Raw genomic sequence first — 13,758 nt, forward strand, 5'->3', positions numbered from 1 at the left:
TAGGTGACCGTTTGTTCCGTGCCTCTACGGAAGAGATCATCAAGGGCCTTTAAGGGTGGAGGTAAGAATACTCTACTTCCGCAGGTGGCTAAGGGCAAGGAACCTCGTCGTAAACGTGGTCCTTTTTCTCGGCTCATAAGCGGCCTTTTCATCCATCTGGATCGCAGAAAAAGGGCTCGAGATTCACCCGTAACTTTGCGGGAGGCTCCAAGAGACCCTGTAATGGAAAGTCAAAAGCGGGCGCTACTCGTTCTGCAGACCAGCCTTCTCCAGCCTGAAGGGGCGCCCTCACCCGCATCTGGGGTGGGGGGGACGTCTTTGCTTCTTTCTGACCCTTGGACCTTGCTCATTCAGGAGAAATGGGTCCACGAGTTGATTCGGTTCAGCTACAAGATAGTTTCAATCCTTGCCTCTGGCAAGGTTCTTTCCTTCCAACTTACGCCTGTCTCCTGATCGGCTGCAGCCCCTCTATGGGGCAGTGCAGGACCTGTTCGCACAAGGAGTCATTGTGCTGGTTCCAGAGTCCGCAACACTTTCAAGGTTTTTATTCAAATCCGTTTACCACTCCCAGGAAGGAAGGCAAGGTTCACCCGATCTTGGACCTTAAGGCTCTGAACCACTTTGTGCGGATTCAGAAATTTCTGGTGGAGTCCATACGCAGGGTAGTGGCTTTCCTTAATCAGGGGGATTTTATGATTTCTATCAATCTCAAGGACGCTTACCTACATATTCCAATATATGTCGGGCACCAGCGGTTTCTTCGTTTTGTCGTGGGCGAGGAGCATTATCAATTCATGGTGTTACCCTTTGGTCTAGCTTCGGCTTCTCAGGTGTTCACAATGGTCTTGGGCCCGGTCCGGTGTTGGCCTTGCTTCGGCAGAAGTGGATTGCGGTACTGGGCTACCTGGACAATCTGCTTCTGCGTGCAGAGTCTTCTTCGGCTCTAGAAGTCGACTTGGACATTACTGTATGAACTCTGCAGGAGTTCGGATGGACACTGAATTTTCAAAAATCAGCTTTGACTCCGTCCACCAAGCTGGACTACTTGGGTCTGACGCTGGATTCAGCTTCGGCCCGGGGGTCTTCCACAGGTGAAACTTCTGAAGTTGCAGGTCGTCGCTCAGGACTTGCATGCAAGTGCTAGGTCTGATGGTCTCCACCTTTGAGGCAGTTCAGTTTGCTCAGTTCCATAGCTGACCTTTGCAAAGAGAGATTCTGGCCAAGTTGACTAAAGATACGCTGTCTTTGGACGATCTGATGATGTTGAGTTGAGAGGGTCTCTGATATGACGGGTCCGCTCTCCGGTGCTTCGCTTGGGAAACTCCTTTCTTCCCCTGTATTTTACAGTGATTTCAATGGATGGCAATCTGTCTGGATGGGGAGGTGTCTTGGTAGTATACTCGGCTCAAGGTGTTTGGACTGGAGAGGAGTCCAGTCTGCTGATCAACATAATAGAGGTTCGAGCGGTCAAACTTTGTCTAAGTGGACGGATCGTCTGCAGGGATGCCCAGTGAGGATTTAATCGGACAATGCTACGGCGGTGGCATAAGTCAATCATCAAGGGGGCACAAGGAGTGCCCTGGCGGCCCGGGAAGTAGCCGGTGTTCTGAAGTGGGCAGAACTATATGTTCTGGCCCACTCTGCTGTGCATGTTCCAGGGGTAGAGAATTGGCAAGCGGATTATCTCAGTCATCCAAGGAGAATGGTCTCTTCAGCCGGAGGTATTTCATCAGCTGTGTCTCCGGTGGGGGACCCCCAATGTGGACCTGTTGGTTTCCCGTTCCTTTTCTGTGTCTCGCCTGTTGGAGTTTCTACAACTAGGTGTAGATCAACTTTTGGCTCTGGGCACCATCAAGTACCAGATTTCTGCTTTGGCCATATTTTTCCAATAGCTGATGAAGTCCTGCACCGTGGGACGTAATTCGGGCGAAGGGGGAGGGGCCGTTGACGTCACCCACCATCCATTGCGGTCGAGACCGCTGTGTGTAATACGATCTGCTCATCACATGCACTTGTATAGTGCTTTACAAGGTAATTTTATGATTTTATGCTATGTTCAATAAAGTAATTTATTGCGGTAATGCACTATGTCTGGACCTTTGTTTTCCTATGGACTTGTGACCCGCTTTATGGACCTGTGATCTGTTACCTGTGAGCCTTATTTTCTGATGAAGAGGAATACTGATCTGATCTATATTGGTGATATCCTTGGAGAAAGTTTGTCTTACTAGCCCGTCTGGTGACACTGGGGCTAAGTGTGAGGTGAGAGGCTAAGGAGACTGGGTGGAGGATTACCAGCACATTGAAGAGCACTGAATGTTTATATCTTGTGCATGCTTCATCATAATTTGCACCCGTGGACTGCTCTCCTCGATATCATCTTCATAATCCATATTTGACAGCGCTGCACTTTTTGTTACATATTTTTCCAAAGGCCGAAGTCCTTGGTTCACACTTTTGTGTAGGGAATTAGCCATCTGGCTCCTTGGGTGCGATCCCTGGTACCTCCGTGGGATCTCAATATGTTGGTTGGTACTTCAAAAGCCTCCTTTTGAAAACATTTGTGAACTTCCTTTGCTCACTCTGTCACAGAAGGTGGCCTTTTTGGTTGCTATTACTTCTGCGCGTAGGGTGTCTGATATGGCTGCGTTGTCCTGTCGGTCACCTTACCTGGTGGTTCACAGGGACAAAGTGGTGTACAACCCTGTCAGGCTTTCCTTCCTAAGATTGTCTATGGGTTTCAATTGAATGAAGACATTGTGTTGCCGTCCCTTATGTCCTAAGCCGAAACATGCTAAAGAAATTGCTCTACATTCCTTGGATGTAGTCAGGGCTATTCGAGTGTACCTGGTGGTGACTGGGTCGATTCAGAAGTCTGAGTCTTTGTTTGTTCTTAGATAGATAGATCTCAAAGGGGCAGGCTGTGTCTGCCGCGACCATTTCCAGGTGGACAAGGCAGACGGTGGTGCAGGCCTATTCTATTAAGGATCAGGTTCCTCCTTTCCCTGTCAAGGAACATTTTTCAAGTGCGCTAAGTGCCTCCTGTCATCAGACGTCAGTGGTTCAGGTGTGCAAGGTGGCTACGTGGTCGCCTGTACACACATTCACAAAGTTTTATAAGGTGGATGGTGCTTTTGGCCACAAAAGTTTGCAGGTGGCGGTTGAAGAGGCTCCCGCCTCTTGAGGGTGTATTATTTTCCTGGTGGTGAGCTCCAGTTGTTTCTGGTTGGCTTTGTTTAGCCTTGTTGGGAAATATATGTATTGCTGTGTTTTTCCACCCCTCATGTTTATATTGAGTTGGGCGTCAGAAACAGGAAAGTAAGCTACACACTAGGGGGGAACCTCTGGGTGAATCTAAGATGGAAAAGGACCTGGGGGTACTAGTGCGCAACAGGCTTGGCAGTGGCATGCAATGCAAATCCGCTGCAAGCAAAGCCAACAAAATACTGGCATGTATAAAAAAAAGGGGATTCACTCCAGAAATAAAGAGATTATTCTCCCACTCTACAAGACTCTGGTCCGGCCACATCTGGAGTATGCTGTCCAGTTCTGGGCACCGGTCCTCAGAAAGATGTGCTGGAACTGGAGAGAGTCCAGAGAAGGGCAACAAAAATAAATAGGGGAATGGAGGACCTCAGCTATGAGGAAAGACTACAAGCATTGAACTTATTGTCTCTGGGGAAGAGATGCTTGAGAGGGGATATGATATCAATGTACAAATACTGTACTGGTGATGACCCTAGCATAAGGAACAAACTATTCAGAGAAAGGGAATACAATAAAGACATGTGGCCACTCACTAAAACTAGAGGAAAAACGGTTTAACCTTAAAATATGTAAGGGGTTCTTTACTGTCAGAGCAGTAAGGATGTGGAATTCTCTTCCACAAGCAGTGGTATCAGCAGGGAGCGTCGATAGTTTAAAAAAACTATTAGAAGGGCACCATAAAGTCCACAACATTAAGGGGTATACAATGTACAGTTAACAGCAAACACACATCATAGGTTGAACTGGATGGACTGATGTCTTTCTTCAACCTCACAAACTATGTAACATCCCAAGGGTCTAGAAGACATGGAGATGTGTCTGTCAGTGAACTTCAGAGAAAACTGGATTTTTGTCATACGTAAAATCCTTTTCTCTGAGGTTCACTGACGGACATAGCACCCACCCCTCTGTTGCATTGAGTTATGTATTCTTCTGACACTGATTGTTACAAACTGAAGTCCTATAGCAGGAAATGATGGTATACCCCCTGGGACTGCCTCAGGGGCATAGCCAAAATTGTTTCCACCTAGTCCTACTCCTGGAGAGAGAGCAGCATAAGCCCAAGGGTCTAGAAGATATGGAGCTGTGTCTGTCAATGAACCTCAGAAAAGCATTTTACTGTAAGAAAAAAATATTTTTTTAAGTGAATTTATCCTTTTAACATGGATTGTAAACTTAAAATCTTTTGGAAATGAGGTTTCTGCAATACACACTTTTTTTAGTTTTTTTCAGATAAATTGCATATGACTATTTCATACTCAGCCTGCAAATGGAGCTCCAAGCTCCTTTAAACATGTGAACCTGTCTATTCTTGGCCACTTAGGTTGAAATATAGACCTGTTTACAGGACTCAAAAGCTCTAGCTTCTATTTACACACAGAATTGAATGAATCAAAAGAAGTGACTCCGGCCTCCCCTCGCCATCCTTTATAAAACCCAAAATGGTATGTAACATCAAGGGCATTTGATGCACCCTCTATTCATTTTTTTTTTTCTTAAAATGTTTTATAGATTCTTTAGAATGCCTCAATTTTAGATGTTCATAATGATGCTTGAATTTCCTAACAAGAATACTATCAATAAATGATTTACCATGGTAAAAAAAAAATAACAGTAAGTAAATTTGGGAAAGTGATTTAAATACAGTAAGACTCCTTCACACTTGCTTTGGTCTCTGCAGAGCAATCCATGTTCAGATTGCTCTTCAGAGAGCATTTGAGGAGGCGGTGAGGTGTGGTTTCACCTTCTTTCTGGCTGCTTTTAACCCCTTGAATCCTGCCACAACCACTTGCATTGCACACTTGCTTCCTACTTGAATGGGTCACACTTGGCTGGCGCTACCCTTGCAGAAAGCAACAGGGGCTATAATTCATAGTTGGCAAGTGTGAATAAAGGCTCTAGTCCATCCAGTTAAACCTGTGTACTTGGTGTATGTGTGTTCATGTCGATAATCATTTCCCATATCTCTGTATATTGTGTTCACTAAAATGCACGTCGAAGAGTCTTTTTAAAACTATAAATACTTCTTTCTGACACCACCAATTGTGGAAGGGAGTTCCACATCCTTACCGCCCTGACAGTAACCCCCCATCAACAATTCCTGCCACGGCTGTGAAACAAAGCATCATAGCTGTGGCATGTGTACATCCCTGACTGCTGCCTCTGCAGCTAAAGGTGGGGAATCAGTCGGGGAGTGGCAAAAACATGACTGAACCTCAGGGTTTTACTGCCCCCCACCACCACTAGTGTAAATGAGCTCTTAGCAGTTTGATCTCATGACAAGAGCTGGCTTCCGTTGAACTGTGTTGTGAGCTGGTCTTTTGTTTATTCACCAAGCAAGGATAATTTACTCTGGTTATGAATTTTCAGCATTTAAAATTAATTGTATGGCTTCTCCCTGCACCTGCATTTTTACGATTTACAGTGATAAGCCATAAGAATTCACTGTTTTGTGTGCCAGTTATGGCAAACAATGATAAAGAATTGTGAATACCATTTTAGTAGTTATCAGTTGTGTTCTTTTACACAGCCAGTGTGACTGGGTTAAGGGGTAATATAAACAAGCTAAACGGCTTTTTTAACAGAGAGGGACTGTCCTGCCATGCACTAATCTTACATTAGATATGCTGTTTTAGCCAACTGAAATTACTACTCACATTTTGTGTTGCTTAATCTTCAGAGAACTATAGTAATTCTATACTGAAAAAAACATGAAGGCATATTTGTCATTCTGATCCAGTACTTCTTGAGGCACAGACCTAGAACAAGTATGCAGAGCAAGAGTTCTAACTTTAATTTCAAGCAAGTTTCAGCTTCATGATTTAGAAAATATTGAATAGAGACAGGCAAGCAACTAGCACTTTTATGCCCCTTTCATGCAAGCAGTCCGATCGAGTCAGTCTGTCTGTTTTTCAGGCAGACCCGATTGGACCCTCCATTCTCCTATATGGGGTGGTGAATGTAAATGTACCTGTGTCAGTTTACAGCCACCTACCTCCAATCCGGTGTTCTATCAGAATACAGCTGCCTATCAAATTCTGAAACCGGAAGTAACGTACGGACTAGGACAACTTACTGCGCAGGCGCCAAGCATGCCAAGAGGTTTCCTAATGTGGCAGAACACGAAGCAGAGGCGGATATCTTCTCACACCCACGCAAGTCTAGACTTTTACATTTATTTTTAACAGGAAACTCACCTTATATACTGAAATAGACTATTTCACCGTGACTGAGTGAAATAGTCTATTTCACTACATAATCAGTTTGTCGCTGAGCAGTGCAGGGTGTACCAAGATGGCCGTCGCCACCTTCTACCTGCAGGTTTCTTGCTATATTTACTAGAATACAATAATAGAAATGTAATACTGTGAATCGGTATACAAGGTGAGTTTACTGCTAAAAGAAATGTAAAATTCAAGACTTGCGTGGGTGTAAGAAGATGTCCGCCTCTGCTTTGTGTTCTGTCACATTAGGAAACCTATTGGACCGCATAGTGGCCATGTTGGAACTAGGGATGCACCGAAATGAAAATTTTGGGCCGAAACCGAAAATGCAGGATGCCCTTGGCCGGAAACTGAAAATGACTTTTCCCCCCAAATAATTTTAAAATTAGATAGAACAGGGGCATACACCAAAAACAGGCAGCGACGTACACCTGTCGCTGCCACCCTGTCACAGTATATGTACTGTGACGGGTCGGCAAGTGGTTAATTTAATTACCAATGGTATTTGTATTATGCAGCATGAGGGGGTTAATGTATTGTCACTGCTGCATTAGTGACCAACCAGTGGCAGTTAATTAACCCCTTTGTGCTGCATTAGTGCAACCAGTATCAGTGTTAATTAACACTGATACTGGTTGCACTAATGCAGCACAAAGGGGTTTATTAACTGCCACTAATGCAGCAGTGACAATACATTAACCCCCTCATGCTGCATAATTAATACTAATACCAATGGTAAGCTGCCTCAGCTATCACCACCCCACCCCTGCATCAGAGTCAGCGTCCCTCTCCTACTCACTCAGCTTCCTCCGGTCATGGTGTCCATTATTCAAAAGTCCCGCCTCTGGCCGGCCGCCCGCCTCCCAGTGATGTCACTACTACTACGATCTGTACATGAATGAAGTGACACACCGGGCGGGAGGGCGGGCGAGCGGCCGCTAATAGCTGTCACTATGTGAGCCTTTCACTTCTCTTCAATTCCCTGTCAGCGGCACGATGTACATGAATTAACTGACACTCCGGGCGGGGGGGCGGGGCGAGCGGCCTCTAATAGATAGAACTATGTGATCCTTCCCTGTCAGCTCAGCGGGACTGTGTGTGAATAAGAACTAAACTGACCTGAAACCGGGCGGGGCGAGCGTCCGCTAATAACTAGAACTATGTGAGAGCTTCACTTCCCTGTCAGAAGAGATACGTGCCTGACAGGGAAGTGAAGCTCTCACATAGTTCTAGTTATTAGCGGCCGCTCGCCCCGCCCCCCGCCCGGTGTCAGTTCAGTTCTCATTCACACACAGTCCCGCTGAGCTGACAGGGAAAGATCACATAGTTCTATCTATTAGCGTCCGCTCACCCCACCCTCCCGCCTGGTATGTCACTTCATTAATGCACAGATCGTAGTAGGGACGTCATTGAGAGGCGGGCGGCCGGCCAGAAGCGGGACTTTTAAAACCTGCCCTGCGCTGCGCCCTCCTCCTTCCTCACGGCGGCCATATTAATTTCGGCAATGTTAACCCATTATCGGCCGAAATGGGATAGGCTCATTTTCGGCCGATAATTTCGGTGGCCAAAATTTCGGTGCATCCCTAGTTGGAACGCATGGCGCATGCGCAGTAAGTTGTTATAGTCCGTACGTCACTTCCGGTTGCAGAATCTGATAGAACACCGGCAAAAACAAACTGAAGGGGACCTGTTCCCCTCCATCTGGATCAGATGGCAGTTGGGTGTAAATGAACAGCCCGTCCGTTTACATCCAACTGCCCATAGAGCAGAGCGGGCTCTGTCTGTGTCCGCTCTCCATAAATGAAGCAGAGCGGACATGGACCTGTCATCTGCCCAGCTAACAAATCCCCTGCTGAGAAAAACTGATCCAGCTCGTGTGCAAAGGGCCTTGGAAAAGAGTTCAGCAGTGGCAGCCCCTGTATTTCTCTCTCAGTACATGTATTCGTTATAAGTAATCTTTCATACCAGCACATGTTTTGAGACAGGCTTTTCATTTTAAATTTACAGATTTGCTTTAAATTCGTGAAACTGAAATGTCCACTTCATTTTACTTTGTTTCCCTGAGGTTCAGAATTTCATTATAAATATGTATGAAATGTAAGACAAGAGTAAAGTGCTGCATAAATTGACAGAGCAATACAAATACAGGCAGTCACCGGGTTACAAACAAGACAGGTTCTTAAGTTGAGTTTGTATGCAAGTTGGAACAAGTACATTTTTTGGATAGCATAGGGAGGGGTTAATACCCCTGTAATATTTGTTTTGCTGTTGCCCCTGTTCAGAAGATTTCACCTCACTTTCTGTACCTATGACAATCGGATTTTGAGAATTTTGGGTTGTTGTGGAAACAAGGATTAGTGATAAAGCATCAGTGGAGATGCCTTTTTCCCATGAGAACTCTTACAGGAGTGAATTTCCCTTCCTAGGGCTAGATTTTCTCTTACTTCCTGTTGCCTCCCTCCACTTGTAAGTAGGAGTCGTATGAAAGTTGGATGTTTGTAACTCAGGGACTGCCTGTGCCCATAATAATTCTATACATTTTGCAGGTCTTGATTACAAGACAGTAGTAAACTGCATATCATTATGTAAAAACACAGGACTTGACATCTTTGAATACATTTTTAATGCTTATTTGGATGGCACTGGTAGCATAAAAGGATTTTCTTATACAAGTTAGTTCTACATCTAGCACAACTGTCTCTGGGCACTATTTCTTCAAGTCTCTTTCTCTACTTCTGTCCCTTTTGTTGTCCAGCCTTCTTCTGGGTTTTTCACCTCTGTCCTGATCTCTGCTCCGCTCAGCTTTGTAATGTCTCTCTTTAGTCTGTTCTTTATATTGATTATGTGACCTATCATGCCGTTTACCTTCCATTCCTCTGTCCCGAAAAAAATCAGTTTTCTTTTCTCTCCACTCTTGATGTCTTTCTCTAGACCGAGATCTGTGTCTTTTATCAATATATGCTTCAGCACGAGCATTCATTGGGAAGACTGGCAAATTAATTGGTTTCCTGAACGGTCGGTCACGTCCTCCAAATCTCAATTGCCCAGATTCTTTTTTACCACCAAACCCTCCACCTAGTCGACGTGGAATCCATCCTTTCAGCATCCTTTCCAGTTCATAATCCACAAATACTTCATGCTGATCAATTACCAGTTTGTTGGCATCTCTGTAGGCTTTTTTGATGGCATTCTCTTGTTTATATTCAATAAAAGCGTAGCCTTTTGAAAACCCAGTAATGATGTCTCTAACCAATCGGATCCTCTGTATATCTCCATAACGAGAAAAAGATTCTTTTAGCTTCTCCTCAGTTGTTTGTTGGCTTAATCTAGCCACAAATAACGTTAACTGGGGGTCTCCAACAACACCTTTATTGGGTGCATAACGAGCCAACATGGCCCTAAGTACAGCGCGATCATGTGGCTCCTCGTCTGTACCATCAATGCTGCCAGCCTTAAGAGGGTCATATTCTTTTGCAATGGGAGTCCAATCATTCATTTTCTACAGGAAGAAGACAAACTATGAGAAACGGACTACAAAAATATTTCTAGCATTTTAAAGTGAACCTATGCTTTGCCTATTCAAGCTGTTAAAACCAAACTCTGGACTCTGCTGCCCCCCCCCCCCCCCCCCCATCACCACCCTAGAGCCCCTTTTGTGTATGTCAAGTTGCTTTTCTTTGAGGGTGCCCTCACACTGTCAGTTTTAACTTCACCCCCTTTATAAGCAAAAACATAAGTTGCGCTAAATGTACTAAAAAAATTGACAGGAGTGACAAAACATTAAATAACTAGTGATTGAAAATTACTTAAAAAACAAACATTGATAGTCCAAATAAAGTGGAAACATTTTTTTTTTTTTTTTTGAAAGTCCAACCATAAATGTTAAATTGTGCCCCAGGACGATGTCATCTGTGATGAAATGGGTCGGGTCCGCGACGTGCTGACGTCACCATGTGCAAAGAGATCCTGATACTACCAATACGTTGTAAGTGCAATACCTTTTTTCTCTTAATAAATTACCATACGATATCACACTATGGTGTACCTTTCGTTGTGTTTTTTGGAGATCTATATGTAATTATAAGCCGTTTACCATCTGGAGGATCACAGGGGAGAGGTCCGTCTTATACCACAGTATTATTCTATTCCCAGTGTTGTTGACCCTTCTCTCTGGTAAGCAGGTTTTTAATGTGGTGGCGGACACGATTTTATGGTGGTGGAAGTTCACGTACTCACTTTATCAACTCAATTCAACATTTATGGTTGGACTTTCAAAAAATTGTTTTTTCTCACTATATTTGGACTATCAATGTTTATGTTTTTAAAGTAATTTTCTATCACTAGTTATTTAATTTGTCACGCCTGTCAATTTTTTGAGTTCTTATTTAGCGCAACTTAAGTTTTTGCTTATAATTGTACAGTGTATCTCTCACTTTGAAGTTGCAGTTTTTGATTGGTTTATTTAGTGCAGTTTGTGTGATTATAGTTCACCCCTTTTGTTTGTTTCTGTAGTGTGAGTGCTCTGAACTGTGCCTGGGAACAGTTAAAGTGGTTGTAAACCTCAGACATGAAAAATGAACAAAATATAGTGTGTAATAGCCTGAATCCAAATCACGCTGAGTCTAATTTCTCTCTGACTTCTCCTCTCTCTGGCATCTGCATGACTCACTCCTAATAGATTAAGCCAATACCTCACCTCCTCCAGCACACCACAGATGCCTTTAGCTCTATGTTTCTCTCAGCTTGTGAAGAGGGAGGTGTATCACTTCCCTCCAATCAGCTATCAGATTTCATCTAGGTCTGATTGATTTTACATTTAAAAAAAAAAAAAATAAATCTGATCAGTGTAAGCACCTCTGTCAGTGTTAGATGGTTTGTCTCATCCCTGCAACTGCTACATATGCAACAGAGCTTGTTCTTTTAAAGTAGAACATACTTACTGGCCAGATCACCAGGTGAAAATACAGGAAAGCAAGCCTAAAAAAGAAAAACTAATGCAGCCATCACATCTAAGAAGTAAGCTGCAAAATAATTGTTTTTGGGTTTAAAGTAGAACTATAGGCAATTTATTTTTGCATAAAGTAAGGGAGTTATAAACCCCTCCCAGTCAGTTTTTTGCCATCTGTGTCCCATTGGGGAGATTTTCCTTCACTTCCTGTCCCATAGCCAAAAAAGTAAGAGGAAATCCCCCCTAGTCACCATTAGACGATCTCCGCTCTATTACTGGGACAACCTTAAATTTAGGATTTTTTTCAGTTTAAATGTTAATGGTAAACAGGATCCAGAGAGGGTGACCCTCCTTAATGAGGGCACAGACAGCAATAAAAACCTGGTGTTCCAATTTATCTCCACTCCAAAGGAGGTAGATTTTGCCCTTAGTTGCCCTTAAATACAGTTCACACCACATGCAGTCCACTGTGTTTTGTTTTCTGCATCACAAATGCATGGATAGTAGGTCATAAGAGTTTTCAATGGCATAGTTCACACCAGTGTGTTCCAGTTCCAGAAGAAAAAGTAGAACGTGTTGCATTTTTTTCTGTACTGGAACTTGGTAAAACGCATCACAAATCCACTGGAATGCACCTAAATACCCCAAAAAACACCGGAACCACAGCAAAAATGCACATGCAGAAATGCATCTGGACTGCATTTCTATGGTGTGAACTGACCCTTAATGTTTTAGTTTTGATGTTACATCAGTGTGGCATGAGATAAAACACCTACCGGTCCCCTTAGCATGAAATATACTCCCACGAGGGTAAAAATGTATAGGCGATACAACAAACTCTGGCAGGACATATACAGTGCAGAATCGCAATCTTGATTGACACCCATTGGTATTGTATCTACTGATCAGACTGCTTGTTACATCAGTGTATGGAAAACCAAGAAGGTCATTGATTTTCATGCGCTACATCTAAGAGCCCATACAGAGGAAAAAATGAGGGTGGGTGGGCTGGTGTGTTTAGATAGGGCTAAACGCTGCATCTGGGGCAGCCCTCCGTTCTCTGGCTGCTTATATGCTGGAGGAATAGCTGTGGAGGCTAAAGACACAAACTCTGGTCAGAGTACCTAATCCTATGGATGAGAGGTTACATGCCAACAGCACTGACAGCCACTGATCTGTACATCAATCTTAGATTGATCTGGCCGCACTGCTGCTAGCTGTGGCTGTACAAACACCAAGGGTCCTTTCACACAGGCGGTCCGATCAGATCCGCCTGTCAGTTTTTTAGGCGGATCTGATCGGATCCTCCATGCATCCCTATGGGGCAGCTGATGTCAGCGAAGACATGTCCGCTGCCATCCGCATCTGATCCTGTCCGTGAAATCTGGACGGATGGAAACCCTATTTTCCATCCGTCCAGGGGATCAGATCGGATGAGAGCGGGCAGGAAGTCCGCTCTCATCCGATTCCCCGTAGAGAGCAGCGGGGCTCTGACACCTCCCTCTCCGCGCACAGAGCGGAGATGGAGCTGTCATTGGCCGATCCCCGCTGAGCAGAGCACGGTGCGCAACGGAATGCGGACCGTGTAAACGGACCCTTACTAAGACTGGAGAGTGCAGCTCTGCATAGAAACCAATCAGCGGCCAAGCTGATTGGTTACCATGCACAGCATCACCAGCTGCTTAGTGCTCCATTTTTAGTAAATCTACCTCCAATGTATAGAAAAACAAAAATTGCAGATTCTTGCCAGCAGCAAGTGAATGGGCCCTTATGAGCGGTGTGGTCTGTACCCAATACAACAACAATGGCAACCTGAGGTGACTAAGCTCAGTATATACACTATATTGTTATATGGATAGCAAAATACATTGAGGGGAAATGTGCATGAAAACAAATTAGCTTCTAGCTTCACCTTGTTCTGTTCGGCTTTGAAAATGAAAGACAGAAGCTGGTTGGCTACTGCGCACAGCTGTTCCAATTCTAGTAAATTCCCCACACTGCGTTCACTCATAGCTGGCGGTTACTCACCCCCCATAGACTATTCGATTACTTTTCTTTTTGTCTGCAGTGTAATACCGCTGACCTCCCATAAATAAATAAATAAATGCAATTATTTATTTTCATACGGTGGCACTAAAAAAAACTCTCTTCGCTCCCCTAATTTACACCTAACCGGTCTCTACTTACAGCTACCAGCAGGCTTCCAGTGCGCCCCGCGATCCGAGAAATGCCCCGAACCTTCTACTGATTCAGTCGCTGTTGTTCTGACGCCCGCCAATCCAAACTTGCTTTCGCTGGTCACGTGAACACTTAGTGGCT

The 13,758-nt window shown here is 44.3% G+C and overlaps 1 protein-coding gene across 1 annotated transcript; it reads right to left on the reverse strand.

Annotated features, from left to right (window-relative positions):
- Positions 1–9,178: 9,178 nt before the first annotated feature.
- SNRNP35 (small nuclear ribonucleoprotein U11/U12 subunit 35) lies at positions 9,179–13,740 on the reverse strand. Its single transcript, XM_082274148.1, has 2 exons — positions 13,627–13,740; positions 9,179–9,990 (listed from the first exon to the last, which is right to left on the reverse strand). The coding sequence occupies exon 2, from the start codon at positions 9,985–9,987 to the stop codon at positions 9,199–9,201; it is 789 nt and encodes a 262-aa protein (XP_082130274.1). The 5' UTR covers positions 9,988–9,990; positions 13,627–13,740; the 3' UTR covers positions 9,179–9,198.
- Positions 13,741–13,758: the final 18 nt, after the last annotated feature.

Source organism: Pelophylax lessonae (assembly GCF_965119305.1).
Source record: "Pelophylax lessonae genome assembly, chromosome: 1".
NCBI lineage: Eukaryota > Metazoa > Chordata > Amphibia > Anura > Ranidae > Pelophylax > Pelophylax lessonae.